Consider the following 20,879-nt stretch of genomic DNA (forward strand, 5'->3'; position numbering starts at 1 on the left):
CAGAGGGTTGTCTTCAGCAAACATTTAAGGAGATTATTCTGTATTGTGGAAATTACATTGAGGAGGAACAATATTGGAGGTGGGAGAACAGTTGGAAGATCATTATAGTGTTTAAGGAAAAAATGCTTATGACCTAGACTGGAGTATTGTCAATTTATCTGCAGAGAAGGGCACAAAATTTAAAAATATTTAGGAGCTTGTGTTAATATGATGGAGTTATTTACTGGATGTCAGCAGGGAAGACCAGGGAAGAAAGAATGACTTCTTAGTTTCCAAGTTGAGGTAGATGGTGACCTTTTTTTCTATAAGACAGACAATTTCTGAAGAAGGAATAGATTTGGTGGGGAAGGATCTTAACTTTAATTGTTTATTTATTAAGCTTAAGATAAACTTAAGACAACTAAGATGTTCAGTTAATACTTAAATATACTAGTTAGAAGGAAGGGAACCACCACATGACCCAACTATACCAGACCTCAATATTTGTTGTAAAGAATTAAAGTCATCACTATAGCAATACATGCATATTCATGTTTATAGCAGCACAATTCACAGTAGTCAAATTGTGGGATCAGTCTAGGTGTACATCAGTGAATAAAGGGATTAAGAAAATGTGTTATGTATACAAAATGGTGTTTTATTCAGCCATAAAGAAGAATGAAATTATGTCATTTGTAAGAAAATGGGTGGAACTTGAGAACATCATGTTAAGTGAAATAAGCCAAACTCAGAAAGTCAGGGGTCAGATTTTTTTCTCTCATAGGTGGAAGCTAGAGAGGAAAAAGCAAAAGACAGGGCAGGGGGCTCCTCAAGAAAATTAAAGGGAGACCAAAGTAGAGAAAGGGGATCTAGGGGAGGGAATCAGGAAATAGTGACCAAATTATATTGTTATATCACATGCTTGCATGAATAAATAACAACAAATCCCACCATTATATAGAATTATAATGTAGCAATAAAATATGGAATAAAGAAAACATTCACAATGCAAAATAAAATCAAGATATATAGTTAGAGTTATATATAGAGAGAGAGTTTCTCTGGGCAAACTCATCAGCATAGTAGTTGTACCTAGAGGCACAGGAGTAGAATAGTTTTCTCAAGAGATGTGTATATGGTGACAAGACAATAGGGCATAGGGAAGAATCCTGGGGAACCCCAATATTTAAGGGATAAATAGAGGGAAGAAACCAGTAAAGAAGACCAAGAAAGAATAACCAGGAATGTGGAAAGAAGGTCGAGCAAGTGACAAAATGAGGTGCAAATTCAAAAGGGGAAGATAACATCCAGTTTTGTGATGTGCATTGTAGAGAGCTTTATTTGGAATGATTCTCAAGCAAAGAATAGCACTCATGAAGAAGAAATGCAGTGGGAAGATGTTCCAACCAAGTAAAAGAATAAATCAAAGTATTGAAATCTCATTGATGGTAACTGATACTGAACTCTGTATGCATTATTATTTTGAAGGAAATTTCAATTCTTATGTATCCAAATATTAATGCTACTAGAAAATTTAATTGGCATTTCTTAAATATATATAGAGAAGAGAAGAGGAACACCTTTAAAGTATTTAGCTAAGCCACAAATTGTATTCTATGTATTTGTGATGGGGGGGTGTAACAAAGATTCTTATTTTGAATGTGGGGTAAATAAAGGCATACATTCAGTGAGGATGATTCTTCAAGGAAAGGAACTCTGGTGGTGCAGAAGAACCATCAATATTTAGAAGACTAAGAGCTGGCAATGAATTTTTGCTGAATGATCAGTGGTATAGTCTAGTGGTACAGACTAGACTATACCAGTAGATGTCAGTATTATACAACATTGCTGCAAAAGTTGCTTATATTAAGTAATGAACATACATATACATATGTGGTACTTAAGCAAAGTTTCTGAGCAACATGTACTGGTAGTCTTTCACTTTGTTTCTTAGTAGATCCATCAGATAATGGAATCATAGACTTAAAACTGATAGAGTCCTTAGATCCTCTCTACTACATTTTATAGGTTTGGAGTTGACGTACAAAGCAGTGAGGTGGTAAGAAATTTATTCAATGTTATATAGCGAATGGAAAGTTTATATTGCCTAATTCTTTTTACAGTATCACACTGTATTCACTAGTATGTGTAATCAAACATATTCTAATTAAACAAGGTGAAAACAGAACCTCTAAATCCATCAAAATTTTCCACTACTTTAAAAGCAAAACCTGGCAATATGATGATATCAGTACATACTTAGAAAAATATTGAACAACAGCTTTTACCATAAATTTTATAAACATCCCTTAATCCCTATGAGAGCCAGGTATGCATATATACACTGCTTCATTTCAAATGGATTTTAAGTGCCTTATTGGAAAAAATACAGCAAAAAATAAAACAAAAGACACTGAAATGATCATAAATGTAAGATACTGGAATATAAGCAGTATGAAGTCTTATTTTTGTTGGTATTTAGGAAGTATGCCATGATTCCCAGTAAACTTATCCAGGAAATTCATATTTGCTTATATTTCCAAATTTGATTTGCTTTCCCTAGCTGTGAGCATGAAGATTAAAAGTAGGTGGCACTATGCCCATTATATGATGACCAAAGGCCTAGGGGCTCAGTGCTAGAGTACTTGCCTACCATTCATAAAGCCCTAGATTCTATCCCCAGAACCATGGAGACAATTAAAAGGTAACAAAAGATTGTAATTTATCCAAGATCATACAACTAGTATATTTCTGATTTCAAAACCCTCCTTCTTTCCATTATGCCAGCTATCCAGACATATATTGAGAGAACTCCTAACAAGATGCAGTCACTGTAATCCTTAGACACCTGAATTACCACAACTACTTCTGAATTATACTAGTGGGCTTCTGTTTACATCAAAAAATTTTCAAGCAATTGCATAGATCTGTTGGCAAGATGTTTTTAAAATTCATGAATTTAGTTTATCTAAATTTATAAAGTTTATATTAAGAAAATAACTATTCTAAAAATTGATCAAATAAGATACAAAGAAATGTCCAGGGGAAGAAAAAGACCAAGGAAAGATAAAAATAAGGGATACCTAGAGTAAAGAAGAAAGAGGACAGGAACAGTATTTACAAAAAGGGAAAAGGACAATGGGGAAGGAACTAAAGCCTATATATCTTGCCTACCCTACTTCTAATCCTTACATTTCTCAGATATTTGATTTATCTCCCTCATCTTCCTCCATTTAAAGCTATATGCAAAATACAACCTAGTCAAAGTCCTAGTTCTTCAAAATTTTTTACTCTTTGGGCTTTTGTTCTATAGAGGCAGATCGTATTCTAAGGTGTCCTGTTGATTCCTCGTCCATCTTTGCAGCATAATTTTTAAGGCTTTTCACTTTATAATTTGCTTCCTTTTTCTTAATGTACTTGAAAAACCTATTCTTGGTTTGGGAATCAATCTCTCTCTCTCTCTCTCTCTCTCTCTCTCTCTCTCTCCTCTCTCTCTCTCTCTCTCTCTCACTCTCTCTCTTTATTATGAAGAGGAAAGGTTTATTTTTGGGTCACATTTTTGGAGGTTTCAGTCCATAGTCAGCTGACCTTTAGCTTTTGGGCCTGTGGCATGGTGGGAAGCACCTGGTAGGGGAAACCCTCACCTTGTGACCAGAAGCAAGAGAGAGTGAAGACTGGTGTCCCACAACCCACTTTGAGGGCATACCCCTGGTAACCTAAGACCTACCACTATGTACACTACACCTTTTAAATGCTTACACTGCCTTGCCACAGTGCCATGGGCTGGGAAACAAGCCTTTAACACATGGGCCTCCGGGGGATGTTATGGTTTAATATGAACTATTCCTCCAAAAACTCCTGTGTTAGTGCAGGAATGTTGAGAGGTGAAATAATTTGGGAATAATCAGTCCTAGTTTTCCTGGATTGTGGGGTAATTTGTGAGGGTTTCAGCCACATCTGCATGGATAAGGGAAGGGTTAACTGCGGAGGATGGTGATGCCGGCAATCAATTAATTACCAATAAACCTATCTAATCAATAAATACACAAGAGCCAATACTCTTCAAATTGGAGGGGGCATGACAAATTCGGCCATACCAGATCTGGCCTCTAACAACATGGAATAGCCCACCTCTCCTTTATTAAGTCACACAGATAAAAGGGTCCAGACCAGGAGGAACTTCTGTGAGGAATAGGATGGGGTGGAGTTAGGGAAGCCATTTGTTTAGGGAACTAGCATATCATCAGAGGGTAAACCACTCCCCACAGGGCCACTTACTCCTAGGCTATCTGAGTCAGGCCTCTGTATCCCACGGCTCTACCAAGTCTGATTCAGCTAGATATGCACGACTCTCCACGGCAGCAGTGGTGTGGCTGAAGGAGGTGAATCACTGTCTGTCCTGGAAAAGTGAATCTTCCCTGTGGTCCCTTCCCTCCATCCTTTTCCATTTCCTGGCTGCCATTAATGGAGCAGCACTCCTATGCCATACCCTTCTGCCACGATGTTCTGCCTCACTTTAAACCTATAGTAATGGACTCAGCTAACCGTAGATTAAACTTCTAGAATCATGAGCCAGAATAAATTTTTCCTCCTTAAATTGTTCATATAAAGTATTTTCGTCACATCGATGGAAAGCTGACTAAACCAGGGGGCATTGCAGATGCGGATTACAGCATTCTTCTGGCCCCCAAAGATGCATGTTCATCTCATAATACAAAATATATTTAATCCATCTTCAAGAGTCCCCAAAGTCTTAAATTCCAGCATGGCTGAAATGTTTTAAGTCCCAAGTCTCCTCCAAAGGCTGAGAATGTGTCCTCGTAAAGTACTTGCCTAGCACGTACAAGCATCAAAGGGGTTGGATGGCAAAATGGAAGTGAATGAGGAAAGAATTAGTGAATTTGATGATTATAAATAGAAATTGTCACTTTAAAGAACAGAATGAGAAAAAAAAAAGATTGAAAAATAAAGTGAACAACCTGTTTCCAAAGCCCTCACTGTAATTCTACGCACTGTCTAAAACCAAGTCATTTCTTTAATGATAGTGCTTCCCCTATAGGCCTCTTACATAATAGTTATTTATTTGATAACATTGCTTAGGACACTGTGCTGCTACATATATATATATTAAATTCCACTCTTTGAAACTTGCACAATTTGACAATATCACCTCTCTCTCCTGTTAATTTACTGCCCTCATTTTGGTCCTTTTCTGTTACTCACCAAAGACACTAGAACCTAATCCAATAATTCATAATGTTTCTTTTTTCTGTACTTAATAATTTTATTTGTATCATTTATCGACTCTTCTCCTCCCCCTAAATATTTCCCTCTAAGATAGTGTAAAAATTGGGACTGTTGTTAACAGGTGTTCTGGTTTCTCAGATTGTTCATTTTTTTTTTTAATTTGTTCTAATTGGTTATGCATGACAGTAGAATGCAATTTGACGTCTTATACACAAATAGAACCCAACTTCTCCTTTCTCTGGCTGTACATGGTGCGGAGTCACGCCGGTAGTGTAATCATACACGTTTATAGGGTAAGAATGTCTGTCCTTTCTTTTTTTTTTTTTTGAGACAGGGTCTCATTAAGTTGCTAAGGCTGAACTTAAATTTGAGATCCTACTGCCTCAGCCTCCGGAGTCACTGGGATTATAGGGATGCACCACACCTGGCTCTAGATCTTGTTTGTTTTGTTTTTCTTTTTCAATCTATTCATCCAGTCTAAAACATTACTTGAAGAATTTAGTATTGGCCAAATTATATTGCGTGTACATACGAATATGTAACAATGAATCCCATCATTGTGTACATCTAAAATACATCAAAACAAAATGTGGAAAGAAAAAAAGAATTTAATCCATTTATAGTCAAGACTTTTACTGGTAGGTGAAGACTTACTCTTAAAATTTTGTTCATTTTGTTTATGGTTGTTTGGTATATCCTTTGTTCCTTTTTTCCTCTCCTGTTGTTTGTCTCTGTTGTTTGGTGGGTTTCTGTGTTGATAAGGTTTGTTTTCTCTTTTGTGTATCTGCTCTACTAGTGGGTTTTATAGTTTTGTATTTTCATGATGGTATTGTAGGTATCTTCCTTTCATTTCTAAATACAGAACTCCCTTAAGATATTTTTTGTAAGGCCAATCTGATGGTGATAAATTTCCTAGTTTTTGTTTGTCTTGGAAACACTTTATTTCTGAAGAACAGCTTCACTGGGTATAGAATTCTTGATTGGCAATTTTCTCTTTCAGGGCTCTGACTATTCTCCTATTCCCTTTTGGCCTATAAGATTTCTTCTGGGAAATCTGCTGTTTGTCTAATGAGCTCTCCCTTAAGTGTGACTGGATGCTTCTTTTCTCTTACTGTTTGTAGAATTGTTTGGTTTTGACTTTTGACAGTTTGACTGTAATATGCACAGGGCCTTTTTTGGGCCAATCTATTTAGAGTCAGTCCTTTGAACCTTCTTGATCTGGATGTCTATAATTTTCTCAACTTTTGTTTTACCTATTATTTCACAGAATAGTTTTTCTACACCTTTCCCCTCCCCAGATGTTTCCTTCTGATACATCCATAATGCAAATATTTGTTTGTTAATGGTATAGGGTGGTGTTGTTATTGTTGTTTTGTTGTTTTGGCTGATAGTTATTTCAAAGGACCTGTCAAATTAAGAAATACTTTCTTTTACTTGACCTAGTCTGTTGTTTAAAAACCATGTTTTTAAAAATTTACTTATTGAGTTCTTCTGCTCCAATATTTTACTTGGTTCTTTTTTATGATCTCTTGTCTTTTTGCTGTTTTCTTTCAGATTATGAATTTCTTTCTTAATCTTTGTTGATTTATCAGTCTGTATTCTCTTATATCTCACTGAGTTTACTTAGAATCATTATTTTGAATTCTTTTTCAGGCATCCCATCAATTTCATTTTCTGGGAAATTACTGTGTCCCTTTGGAGAAGTCACATTACCTTTCTTTTTCATGCTTCTTATGTCCCTATGTTGGTATTTACCCATCAGATGAACCTGTTGCTCTACTCAATTTTATTGAGTGGCTTCCATAAATAGAAGAATTTCTCCTGAAGAAAAGGTACTGGTTGGGTAGGATACATTAGCTTTGGTTCCTTATGGGCACAGTAGTGTAGTCTTTATATAGCTTCTTCAGTTGTAATCAATGTTGACAATGCCTGTGGTGGTGAGTTTTGCTGATCATTCTAGTGCAGCTCATGTGAGATGCCTGTCAGTTTCTACAGGTCTGTGAGAGGGCTGGGCTGCTCTGGCTGGCCCAGGCAAGCCAGGCATGGTTGCTGAAATAGCAGGAGTGCAGCTCCCATCAGATTTTGTGGGCTGTATGGGGGAAAGTCTACTCTAGCAGGTGCATGTGCACAGCAGTCAGAAGGGGGTTCCTTAAGTCTCCAAAGGCCATGTGGTTGTGGAGACATTCCAATTGATATGGCATGGTATGCATAGTGAAAGTAGCTTGGAATAAGTGGTTTCCATCTCAAAATGGCACTGTGCTATAACAACCTGTGTGGGGGAAAGTACGACATGGATTAAGCTCCCTCTCTGGAGAGGTGCAATGATGCACACTCCATGACAACTCTGCAAACCAGTTTCAGGGTCCATGAGTGCTACAGGATTCCCCAGAAGCAAAAAAGAGTCAGGTATTCATGGTGTCAATGAAGGTTGCCACTGGGCCTGCCATTTACCTTTATTTTGGTCGTAGTGTTGGCAGGATTCTCACACAGAGACACAGGACACCAGGGCATTCAGCAGGAAGCAGTGTTTATTTGTGCCTACACAGGCTCAGCAGATTCTTATCCAAAAGCTGAGCATTAAGTATATAATCTTGTATGCTCTTGTTAGTTTCCATTTACATACTAGTTCTTTGTTTCCCATATAAGTTAATACATATTTCTGGTTAGGCATTTTTTATTTCTATTCTACAGAGAAGCAACGACGTTATCACTGAGCTGTGCAAGGTTCACATTGATACTGATGGTGTCATGTTATCTTTTTCTGTGCTCTGAGAAAATATCTACCACAATAGGAGGACTTTCTCAGTTTCAGGTTAGTTCAGACTGGGTGACAGGGCACTTGATGCAAGGTAGTTTGTTCCTCTTTTTAAAAGGTTATCTTGAACCTCTGTGTTCTACTGCTTCTCTGTTTCACTCACACTGCATTCCAGTGCTCTCCCCCATGCATTCTAGTTAAATAGCAGTTTTTTATTCTTTGCTTTTGGTCCTTCTTTTCAGAAAGAAAGCATGTTCAGCACCTCTAATCAGCCATCTTCCATATTTCATTTTAAATTTTCTTGGAGTCTCTAGCAGGATTATAACTGAAGATAGAGTAAATCAATGGGTGAAAATTACCTCAAACATACTTGTTTAGTGCATGAAATAAAGAACTAAATTTTTAAATATATAAATATATCAATGAGAGAAGTATTAAATTTCTATATGAAAATGGACTTACACTTGGGTTTGATTAATAATTTTAAAAGCAAATATTCAGATGTAGTCATATAATTTTTACTATAAAGTTTATCTGACTTGACCATGATACAACTTTATGATAATAATCATTAAAAAATTGTTACTCAACCATGTTTGTTTTCATATGCATTTATAATCCTATTTTTCTTTCTTCTTATAAATTTATTGTTATTGTAAACAAATGGGATATATCTTGTTTCTCTGTTTGTACATGAAGTAAAGGCATACCATTTGTGTAATCATACATTTACATAGGGTAATGGTGTTTGATTCATTCTGTTATTTTTTCCTTCCCCCACCTCTCCCACCCCTCTTTTCCCTCTATACACTCCCTCCTTCCTTCATTCTTGTCCCCCTCCAACCCCCCATTATGTGTCATCATCCTCTTATCAGCAAGATCATTCATCCTTTGGTTTTTTGAGATTGGCTTATCTCACTTAGCATGATATTCTCCAATTTCATCCATTTGCCTGCAAATGCCATCATTTTATTATTCTTTATGGCTGAGTAATATTCCATTGTATGTATACATCACAGTTTCTTTATCCATTCATCGATTGAAGGGCATCTAGGTTGGTTCCACAATCTGGCTATTATGAATTGAGCAGCTATGAACATTGATGTGACTGCATCTCTGTAGTATGCTGATTTTAAGTTCTTTAGGTATAGGCCAAGGAGTGGAATAGCTGGGTCAAATGATGGTTCCATTCCAAGTTTTCTAAGGAATCTCCACACTGCTTTCCAGAGTGACTGCACTAATTTGCAACCCCACCAGCAATGTATGAGTGTACTTTTTTCCCCACATCCTCACCAACACCTATTGTTGCTAGTATTCTTGATAATCGCCATTCTAATTGGGGTGAGATGGAATCTTAGGGTGGTTTTGATTTGCTTTTCTCTTATTACTAGAGAAGTTGAACATTTTTTCATATATCTGTTGATTGCTTGTAGATCTTCTTCTGTGAAGTGTCTGTTCATTTCCTTAGCCCATTTGTTGATTGGGTTATTTGTATTCTTGGTGTAGTGTTTTTTTGAGTTCTTTATAGATTCTGGAAATTAGTGCTCTATCTGAAGTATGAGTGGCAAAGATTTTCTCCTACTCTGTAGGCTCTTTCTTCACATTGCTGATAGTTTCCTTTGCTGAGAGAAAGGAGAAACCAAGTTGTGTCAAAAAACAAAAATGAGCCAAATCATATACCGGGAATACAAATCATATCTCAATAATAACCCTGAATGTTAATGATCTGAATTCATCAATCAAAAGACATAGACTGGCAGATTGAATTAAAAAGAAAGATCCAACAATATGCTGCCTGCAAGAGACTCATCTCATAGAAAGAGATACACACAGACTAAAGGTGAAAGGATGGGGAAAAACATACCATGTACATGGACTCAGCAGAAAAGCCAGAGTATCCATCCTCATATCAGATAATGTGAACTTCAAGCCAAAGTTAGTCAGAAGGGATAAAGAAGAACATTTCATGCTGCTTAAGGGAAGCATAAATCAGCAAGACATAACAATCATAAATATCTATGCCCCAAACATTGGCTCATCCATGTATATCAAACAAATCCTTCTCAATTCCAGAAATCAAATAGACCACAACGCAGTAATACTAGGTGATTTTAACACACCTCTCTCACCACTGGACAGATCTTCCAAACAAAAATTAAACAAAGAAACCATAGATCTCAATAACACAATCAAGAATTTAGGCTTAACGGACATATAGAGAATATACCATCCAACAAGAACAATACACTTTCTTCTCAGCAGCACATGGATCCTTCTCTAAAATATACCATATATTATGCCACCAAGCTAATGTTAGCAAATACAAGAAGATAGAGATACTACCTTGTATTCTATCAGATCATAATGGATTGAAATTAGAAATAAATGACAGAATAAAAAAAAGAAACTACTCCTATTTTTCTTTCAAATTATTATTTCTTTTAAATTCTAGCATGCACACCACAGAATCAAAAAGTGAATCTATCTTGGAGGATAGAGCTGATCAGGTAAAAAGGGTACATTTTAATATATGAAATAAATATCTATCTGATCTTAAATTTTATTTCTAAAGGTTATTATTAATTAGATTTCTCCTACATGTCTGGTTAAAAAAATAAGAAGAGATAATTTTGAAATAGTTTTGATGGGTCTTAGGAAATGAACAGAAAGAAACAGAGTAAAAAGTATTACTACAGAGTATTTTGGAGCTTAATGGGGTTGATTTCAGGAAGAAGGAAATATGACTTATTATTTCTTGCCATGTCCAGGAAAAATTCAGCAATTGAAACTAGTAATGGCAAAAATAAGTCTGTGCTGTGTACTTTTAAGATATGCAGGTTTTTTTTATTTTACAAGTGTACAGAGTAAATCATTAGGGCTTTTGTTGGTCTATTTACTAAATAAGAATTGCTTATAATTATAATTATTTTTAAAATAGGGATTTCTACAGTTCTTAAAGGACAGAAGTTCCTTATAAAATTTTAAACATTCATTATTGCTTCTATTTTAATTCATTTCTGATACAAATTTACTATAAATTCTCAAATAATAAAACTTATTAATAATTCTCAAATAAGAAAAGTATGGTTTCACTGTACCTGATTTTTTACAACCCTAATAAAAATTCATCATTGTTTAGCCCTTTTATACAGTGGAAGAGCCTCTAGAAAAAGCCTCTACATCAGAAATCCAAAAGGTTGATCATCAGTTTTGAGAATTTTAATCTTATAGAACTACACAATTCATTTTTAGCCATCAGATAGTATAATGTCTCTATCTCCCTAGTCATTGATGTTAAACTTCCCTTTTCTCAATATTTCTTTACCCTCTAGCCTTTGTGACATTTCCTGCAACAATGTGATGTTCTCTTTCCCAACACTGAAAATAATAGCAATACACTCAAAGTGAAAGTGTTTGTGTGTACATGTACATCCATCATGACAATAAAAAAGGCAGGTTTAAAGATCTCTGTTCCAGAGTTAATTGTTAATTCTGCTCTGGGTTTATTGTTGTTGGTGGTGGTGTGTTTATTTTTTAAAACTATAGGAGAAACCTCTTAATATTCCCCAAAATCAAACATTCATTTTTTCCAAATCATCTATTTCATAATTAGATTATCATTCAAAGGCCTAGGAGATTGAGGTATTCCTATGACTACCTCAATTCATTATCTATAAATATCTATCTAAATATCTATAAATATTAGTAGAAGCATGCTTAAATTTATGAAGACGTGACCTATACTTTTCTCATTTTTCTTTCAGTTATATAATTTTCCAAATGATACAAAGTTATGTATCACCTCTTTTCCAATGAGTTGTATTCATTTCAGAAAAGTTTTGGTGTAGACTCTCAGGGAGACAGACAGAGGATAAACACTTTTAATTATTTTGCCCACGTTATAGGCTCACTTGTTCAGTACATATGAAAATGGTGAGGACTTGAGTCTATTAAAGTCTAAATTATGGTGCCTTGCAAAATGCACTGCTGTGATATCCCCAAATACCTATTGATAAAGATATAAATGTATAGATATGTAGATTTTCCCCATATTAGCAGTAGTAATATGAATTTAATTATGAGATGTGGTGATTTATTGCATTCATAAAATTGTATTGGAATTATAGTTCTTTAAAGATTTCCTTGTTTTACTTCAGATCCTCAATGATCCTAATAATAGCATATACGAAGAAGCTAAGGGAACTACCCTATCAGAAACAAAGGAAGTGGTACCACAGACGAAGAAACAGTCATATATATCTTGTCCTCCACAAGGAATAGTGAATAAAATAATTACAAATGGTATGTGCAATAAGAAATGTACATGGGGAGCAAATGAGAAGTATATGTGATAAATAATAAAACATGAGACAATAAAGCCACTGCTTAATCTGTATATTTCTGATGATTAACTGTTAACAGCAACATGTAGACAAAGAGAAAATGTTTCTTTGAATATTTCAAAGTTAAAACCAAATATTGCTTAACAGATTTATATTTTAATATTTTTTCATGCCTTTTATATTAAATTTTTGTGAATAGAAGCAGCATTGACTAAAGATTTTTGTTTAAGATCTACTTTTGACATTTAATTTTGTTATTTAGAAATAACATTATACTCCTGGCAACATTAAGGTTCTTATTAAAATTAGGTCCCAAACTTTAAAACAGGTGCAACCTTGCAGAATTGTATAAAAGTTGCTTTTCTCCTAAAAAGCTTCTCATATTCACCAAATATTTATAAAGAGGATTAATAGAGTTTAGAGAGAATTAAATTTAAAGTATGATGATGTAAGTAATCGAAGTTTCCTGCTTTTATTTTCTTATTTGCTTCTTGCTAACTTTTAAGCTTTTGAAAGCAAATTTTAGTCACTGATTTTTTTCATTAGTAAAGGTTGCTTTTTAAAATAACAGTGTTTTGGAAGCACTGAATCAAGCTTTTCTCTGAACTTGGAAAGTCTTCATCTGCCAGCATAAATTATTGGTGTCTGGTGAATATATTTTCTTCACATTGATCCTACATGCATCTTCAGGGACTCTGTGTATTTAGTGGGCATTTTCTGGTAGACCAGAGAGAAAGGCCAGGACCTGTGAGAGAGAGGAAAATGTATTGATCACCCAAGTTTATTTCCTGAAGGATGGGCCTCAGGCTGCTCAGGAACTAATTGAAGAATTCTAGAAAACCAACATTGAAACTAGTTCTGTAATTTTTTTCCCCTTTGTTCTTTCAGTTTTGATTTTGTAGTTTTAGAAACATTATAGAAAAAGGAGATTTGTCATAGCTCCCATGTTTCTGTTTTGGGAGTGCATATTGTACCCTTGATTTTGTGTGTGTGTGTGTGTGTGTGTGTGTGGTTGTAGATGGACAGAATGCCTTTATTTTATTTGTTTATTTTTATGTGGTACTAAGGCTAGAACTCAGTGCCTCATACACGCAGGGCAAGCACTCTGCCACTGAGCTACAGCCCCACCCATTTTTGTACCATTTTTCAAAACCTTTCTCATTTGCTCTCTGTCCCTTTCCTTTTTCTCTTTTACAAACATACTGGCTTCTTAATACACAAAGTATAGAATCTCAACCTCTGAATGTGCTTAGAACATGTCACTGTTAGGAATCCTATTCTGCCCCATCATGGAAGAAGTGATACACATCCATGTATCAATAAAATTAAACAACCAAAAAAAAAAAACCTACAATAACATATAATTTGAATAATAAAAGGAAGTAGCACTTCTGTTTCTGTACAAATGACAGATAAATCACTAGTCTCTTTAAATAAGAAATCTAAACACTCAACTACATGAAGAAATCAGTCTCATTATACTTAATTGCATGTTTATATAACTTACTTAAGAGGTGGCTTGCCTAGTGACAAAGAAGTAGATATTACTCTAGGGCAGGATTTTTAGGCTAATATTCCTTTTGTGTCTTTTTTTTTTAAATATTCTTTGTTTAAAAATACAATATATTTTCATGTAGTTGTTTTTTTCCTTAAATAAATTAAGTAAAAGCTTTATTTACAAACAACCATGATTTTTAGGGATTAATTTCTCCATTAAAATCTTATCAGTCTTATGAAAATGGAAGCATTGGAAGTTTAGGGTCTAAGAATAATATTCCAGAGACTTTCTGTTTCTGGTTCTATTTGTAAGGATAATGATCCTATAAGATTATAACCCTTCCAAAAATTTCCTGTCAACTAGTGATACTGTAGTTGTATCATAATAGTGTAATGCACTACTTCTGTTTTTGTGCTGATGCAGATATAAACCAAGCTACTGCACTGCCAGTCATATGAAAGTGTAGAACATACAATCATGTATGGTATAGAATAATTTGTAATAAAAATAAATGACTATGTTACTGGTTTATGTATTTACTACATTTTATCATTATTTTAGAGTATATTTCTTCTACTTGCATAAAAGTGTTTGCTGTAAATAGTATGCTAATTTATACTAGCAGCAGTCTCATACAATTCGTGTTTACCTCGTGTAGTGCTTTATCCATAGAGTGTTATTTGAACATTAATTTGGACTAGTTGCAAATGTATATTGTAAACTCTAGGGCAACCATATTTTTTAAAAAATAAAAAAGAAGTACAATTGATATGCTAAGAAAAATAGAATTATATAAAATCCTCAATTATAACCACAAAAGATAGAAAAAAAGTAGAAGATAAAATTAAGAACAAAGAACATGGCAGTGAATAGCAAACACAATGTTAGATATTAATACAACTTTATCAATAAACACTTTAAATGTCAGTGATCCAAATACACTAGGTAACATACAGACATTGTCAGAAGGGATCAAAAAATAAGACTGAGGACTGGCGTTGTGGCTCAGTGGTAGAGCACTGGCCTAGCATTGTTAGGTACTGCATTCGATTCTCATCACTGCATATAAAAATAAAGGTTCATCAACAACTAAAACAATTTTTTAAAAAGATCCAAGTATATGTTGTTTACAAAATAGATACTGATTAAGAATAGGGATGGAGAAAGTTATGTTATTCTAAAACTAATACAAAGAAAGATGAAGTAACTATTAACTTCAAACAGAGCAGACTTATGAACAATGAAAATTATCAAGGATAAAGTAGAGGAGCATTATATCATGAGAAAAGTGTTAACTTTCCAAAAGCACATAGCAGTCTTCAGTGTGTATGTGCATAACAAAAGAGCACCAAAGTACATAAGTATAAAACTGATAAAACTGTAAGGATAAATAGATTAATCCACTTTTCTAGTTGGAAATATCATCAACCTTCTATCAGAAGTAAACAGACACTGCAGGCAGAAATTCAGTAAAGACATAATTAAATTCAACATCACAATCAGTCACTTGGATGCAATTGACATCTATGACTTAATCCAACAACATCAGAATACAAATACTGCTCAAGCTAACATAGAACATTCAGCAAGATAGGTCATATTCTGAGCCATAAAACACACATTAACATTTGCTTTCAGACCAGAATGGACTTAAACCAGAAATCAATAACAAAGAGATTTGGAATACCCTAAATACTTTGAGATTAAACAACATATTTCAAAGTAACATTAGATCAGAGGAGAAATTTAAAAATAATTTTCAATAAATAATAAATGAAAATACAACTTAGTCAAAATTTATAAGATGCAACAAAAGCAGGGCATAGAGAGAGATTTATAGCATTCAATGCATGTATTATGGAGAAGAGATCTAAAATTAATAAACTAAACAGCTTCCTTAGGAAGCTAGAAAAGAACAGCAAATTAAATTCAAAGTAAGAAAAAGAAAAATAATACCAAAAATTGGGCGGAAATCAATGAAATTAAAAAGAGGAAATCACTATAAAAATTCAATGAAAGCAAAAACTGGTTCTTTGAAGATGTCAGTAAAATTTATAAGCTTCTAGCCAGGCTGACAAAATGGAGAAAGCACAAATTATATCAGAAATGAAAGAGTGAACATCACTACAGATCCCTTGGCCATTAAAAGATGATAAAGAAATACTATGAACAAAATTGATAACCTAGCTGAAATGGACCAATTCCTTGAAAAGCACAATATTCTAAAACTTACACAAGAAGAAATAGGCAATCCTAATAGGCCTATATCAAAGAAATTGGGTCAACAATCAAGAACCTTCCAAAACAAAGTTCTGGGCCCAAATTGTTTGGTGCATTCCACCAACATATAAGGATGCAATTATAACACATTTCTATAATCTCTTCTAGAAGATTGAAGCAATGACAGTACTTTCCAATTCATTCTATAAGGCCAGAATTAGTAATATCAAAATGTGAAAAACATTACAATACCAATATCTATATACCAGTACCTCTGATGGACAGAGATGCAAAAATACTCATCAAAGTATTAGCAAATTGCTTTTAAAAATGTATAAAAAGTACTACACATTATGACCAAGTGGGATTTATTCCAGATGTGCAAGATTGGCTCAACATTTGAAGATCAAGCAACATTAATCCATTACATCAGTAGTCTAAAAAAGAAAATTCACATGATAATATCAATTGATGCAGAAAAGGCTTTTGCCAAAATTCAACACCCATATATGATTTTTTAAAAACTTATTAAAGTAGGAATAGAGGGAGATGTCTTCACCTTGATTAAAAAAAAATACTAAAAACTATAGCTAATATCATACTTAATGGTGAGAAACTAGAAGCTTTTCCTCTGAGATCATGAAGTAGGCAAGGATGCCAGTCTTACTACTCCATTTAAACATTGTACTGGAAATCCTACTAAAGCAATAAGGCAAAGCAAGGAAACAATAACTGTACATGTTAGGAAGAAAGAAATAAAACTGTTCAGATGACATGATTGTCTATGTAGAAAATCTGAGGATCAGGAAAAAACACTTCTGGAATAACTAATAAGCAATTATAGTTTAGGTTGCAAAATACAGGATTAATATTCAAAAGTCATTTGCTTTCCTGTACCACAATGAACAAATGGAATTTGAAATGAAAAACATAGTATCATTTACATTAGCACCACAAAAATGTAATTCTTATATATAAATCTAACAATATGTACAGTATCTGTAAGGAAAACTATAAAAATATGACAAAAGAAATAATTAAATGAACAGATATTTCATTTTCATGAAAGGTACAAATATTGTCAGATATCAGTTATTCACAACTTAATAGATTTACTGCAGCTCCATTCAAAATCTAGAAAGTTATTGTGAATATCAGTTAACTGGTTCTGATTTTATATAGGCAGGCAAAAGATCCAGAATAAGCCAACTTATATTTAAAAAGGAGTCATAAAACTGACATAACCTGACTTAACACTATGAAGTTGTATAATCAACACAGTGAGTTGTTAGTGAAAGACTAGACAAATAGATCAACAGAACAAAAAACCCTGAAATAGACCCATATAAATATAGTCAACTGATCTTTGAAAAAGGAGAAAAAAGAATACAATGAAACAAAGATAGTCTTTTCAGCAAATGGTGCTAGAACAAAAAAAAAAAATTAGAGACAAACTCTGCACCTTTCACAAAAGTGAACTCAAAATGGATTATAGACCTTAATGTAAAACACAAAACTCTGAAACTGGAAGAAGATGGCATAGGAGAAAATCTAGGTGACACTGGATATGGCAATGACTTTTTAAGGTACCCACCATGAAAAAAAATTTTATAAAATGGACTTTAACATTAAAAAGTTTTGTTCTGTGAACCAGCTATTCCATTGCTTAATATTTATCCAGAAGACCTAAAATGCGCATACTAAGCAATATAGCCACTTCAGTGTTTATAGCAGCATAGTTCACAATAGCCAAATTATGGAATGAGCCCAGATTCCTGTCAGTAGATGAGTGGATCAATAAAATGTGGTATACATACACAATTTAGTTTTACTCAGTCATAAAGAAGAATGAATAATGGCTTTTGCCAATAAATGAATGAAACTGGAGAACAACATGTTAACTGAAATAAGCCAGACTCAAAAAATCAAGGGTCAAATATTTCTTCTCTTATGAAAACAGGAGCAAAATAAGGGAAAGAAAGTGGTGGGGTGGGAAGGATCAGATATATAGGGAAGGGAAGATCAGTGGAGTAAAAGGTAGAGAATGATAGGGAAGGAGGATGGGAATGGGGAGGAAATATTGAATGAATTTAACAAAATCATATTATATGCATCTATAAATGTATCAAAGGTAATTTTACCTTTATATATATGTAGAAAGTGCCAGTCAAAAATAAATAAAGAAGCAAAAAGAAGACATTAGAGCAGAAGAAGGAGAATAGGGGGAGGGAGAAGGGAAGGAAAAGAGGTGGGAATGGGGATTGAAATCAAATTCCTTGCAGGTATGCTTTTGTCAAAAGGAACCCAGCTACTAGGTATACTATAGCTATACTATAGGGTATAGCTATAATGCTTTAATAATTTTTAAATGTTAAAAAATTTTCTGCTTTGTGGAATACATTTTCAAGAGAATTAAAAGACAAGCCACAGATTGGGTGAAAAATATCTGCAAAAGATACATCTAATGAGAGAGAGACTGTTATCCAAAATATACAAAGAACACTTAAAACGCACCAATAAAGAAACAAATGACCCATTTTAAAAATAAGTAAGACACTGGAACAGATAACTCAAAAGATACACAGATGACAAACATATAAAAATGTTCAACGTCCTATGTCATTATAGAATTACAAGTTTGAATAATAAAGAGATTACCTAGCATTTGTGAGACCCTGGGTTGGATCCCAAGTACTGAAAGAAAGTAAACAGCAAAAGTAATAATACTAATAATTGACCAATACAAACCTACTAGAAGAGCCAAAATCCGAAACACTGACACCAAATCTTGTAGAGTAACAGGAACTATCATTTATTACTGTGGGAATGCAAAATGGTACAATCTTTTAAAAAGACTATTTGGCAATTTCTTACAGAAATAAGCTTACTCCCATCATGTAATCCAGGAATCACTCATTTATTTTTACTCAAATGAGCCAAAAACTTTAAGCTGTTGTTTGTAGCGGCATTATTCATAATTTCCAAAACTTGGAAGCTATCAAAATATTCTTTATTGGGTGAGTGGATAAACAACTGTGGTACATCACGATAGTGGAATATTATTGAACACTAAAAATAAATGATCTAGCAAGCCTTGAAATATCATGAAGGAGGACTGGGGTTGTGGCTCAGTGATAGAGCACTTGCTTAACACATTTAAGGCACTGGGTTTGAGTCTCCACACCACATAAATAAATAAAAGGCATTGTGTCCATCTACAACTAAAAATATTAAAAATATATATCATGAAGGAAACATGAATATGTATTGTCAAGTGAAAGAAGCCAATCTGCAGTGGCTATATTGTTATTCCATCTATATGACATTCCATAATGAGCAAAACTGTGGACACAGTAAAAACATTAGTGGTTGCCAGGAATTGAGGGCAGGAAAGATGCATAAAGCACAGAAAATTTTTAGGACAGTGAAACTATTCTGTAAGATTCTCTAATGGTAGATACCTGTGCCCACCATTAAAAGCCTACACCTTTCAGGATGATGTGAAAACACTTTGTCTTCTCCTTCAATTCTCTTCATGATGATATGTTTATTCCTCTATAATTTTGTCTTAGCTAAATTATGTGTACCTTATCTGCCATCATGAACAAACCTGATTTTGGTCTTATTTCCCCATTTCTCTTCATTTCATCTTTTTCACATAATCAAGACTCTCAGAAGGACATGGTGGTTACACCTGTGCTTTTAGCTACTTGGAAGACTGAAGCAGGAGAATCCCTTGAGCTCAGGAGTTCAAGAGCAGTCTCTGCAACAAAATAAGACCCCATCTGGAAAACAAACAAACAAATCCTCTTACTCATTTTGTCTGTTCTCAACTTCATGTTGGGCTAGATAGCAAATATATTAATTTTAAAGGAAGTGCTTGTTTATTCAAATAAATTTCTAACTAGCCAAATTCTGTGAAATATGATTATGGGAAAAAAATACATGGGGCAGAGAAATTTTTATAGCCTTATTAGAAGAAAAATATTAGGAATAATAGAAACCAAGGAATTTTTTCCCAGATTAACCTCCTTTTAATTGGTAATTATATCAATATAATGCAGGCTGTTAAAAAAGGAACTGGGAAACAAAACCCAGCCCCTTGCCTGTTTTGTAAAATTCTCTTCTGTTACAATGACAAACTTGAATATTTGTAACAGAGACCATATGATTCACAATGCCAAAAAATTTTTTACTATATGCTTTTTACTGAAAAAATTTACCAACCTGTCTCCTAGAAGATTATTCCTGTATCATCGCCGCTACCCCCCGCCCCCCAGGCTCTGGAATTAAGCCGTGATTTCTCGAGTTTTCCTTAAGGTCTAAATTTTCCTTTTGCCTCAAATATAACCTGAATAAACACCATCATATCAGAGAATCTTTAGATCATAAATCAACTGTATTCCATTTCATTCCAATACCTTACCAAAGAACTTAATTAGTAGCTAAACTTGTTCCATATACTTCACTTTCAAAATAACAAATATGATAGAATATTTTCAATCATTTTCTCTCTATAAATAAAAAACAATACTCAAATATAATGAAATATTTTTATTTTCCTTGATGGAATAAGATTTTGGTATACTGAAAAACAATACTATTCTGGAGATAAATAAATAATTATTTTAGTAGAATAGAATATAGAGGAGCAAACTATCTCAGTGAAATTCTTGCTTTTACACAATAAAAGTCTTAAAAATCAGTATGTCAGTAAGTTCTCTCTCACTCTTGGTACCAGGGATTGAACCCAGGATGCTTAACCACTGAGTTACATCTCCAGTCCTTTTAACTTTTTATTTCGAGACATTGAACATCAATAATGAATATTTCATTT

General features: G+C 33.9%; 1 protein-coding gene across 1 annotated transcript in view; it reads left to right on the plus strand.

Moving 5' to 3' along the window:
- Positions 1-10,434: 10,434 nt before the first annotated feature.
- The window catches only part of Slc9b1 (solute carrier family 9 member B1), a 62,665-nt gene continuing 52,220 nt past the window's right edge, over positions 10,435-20,879 (plus strand). Inside the window, exons 1-2 of the mRNA XM_047565997.1 lie at positions 10,435-10,488; positions 12,139-12,283. Of these exons, the coding sequence (XP_047421953.1) occupies positions 10,435-10,488; positions 12,139-12,283 (199 nt within the window). The remainder of the gene's footprint in view (positions 10,489-12,138; positions 12,284-20,879) is intronic.

Source organism: Sciurus carolinensis, chromosome 10, assembly GCF_902686445.1.
Source record: "Sciurus carolinensis chromosome 10, mSciCar1.2, whole genome shotgun sequence".
NCBI classification, from domain to species: domain Eukaryota; kingdom Metazoa; phylum Chordata; class Mammalia; order Rodentia; family Sciuridae; genus Sciurus; species Sciurus carolinensis.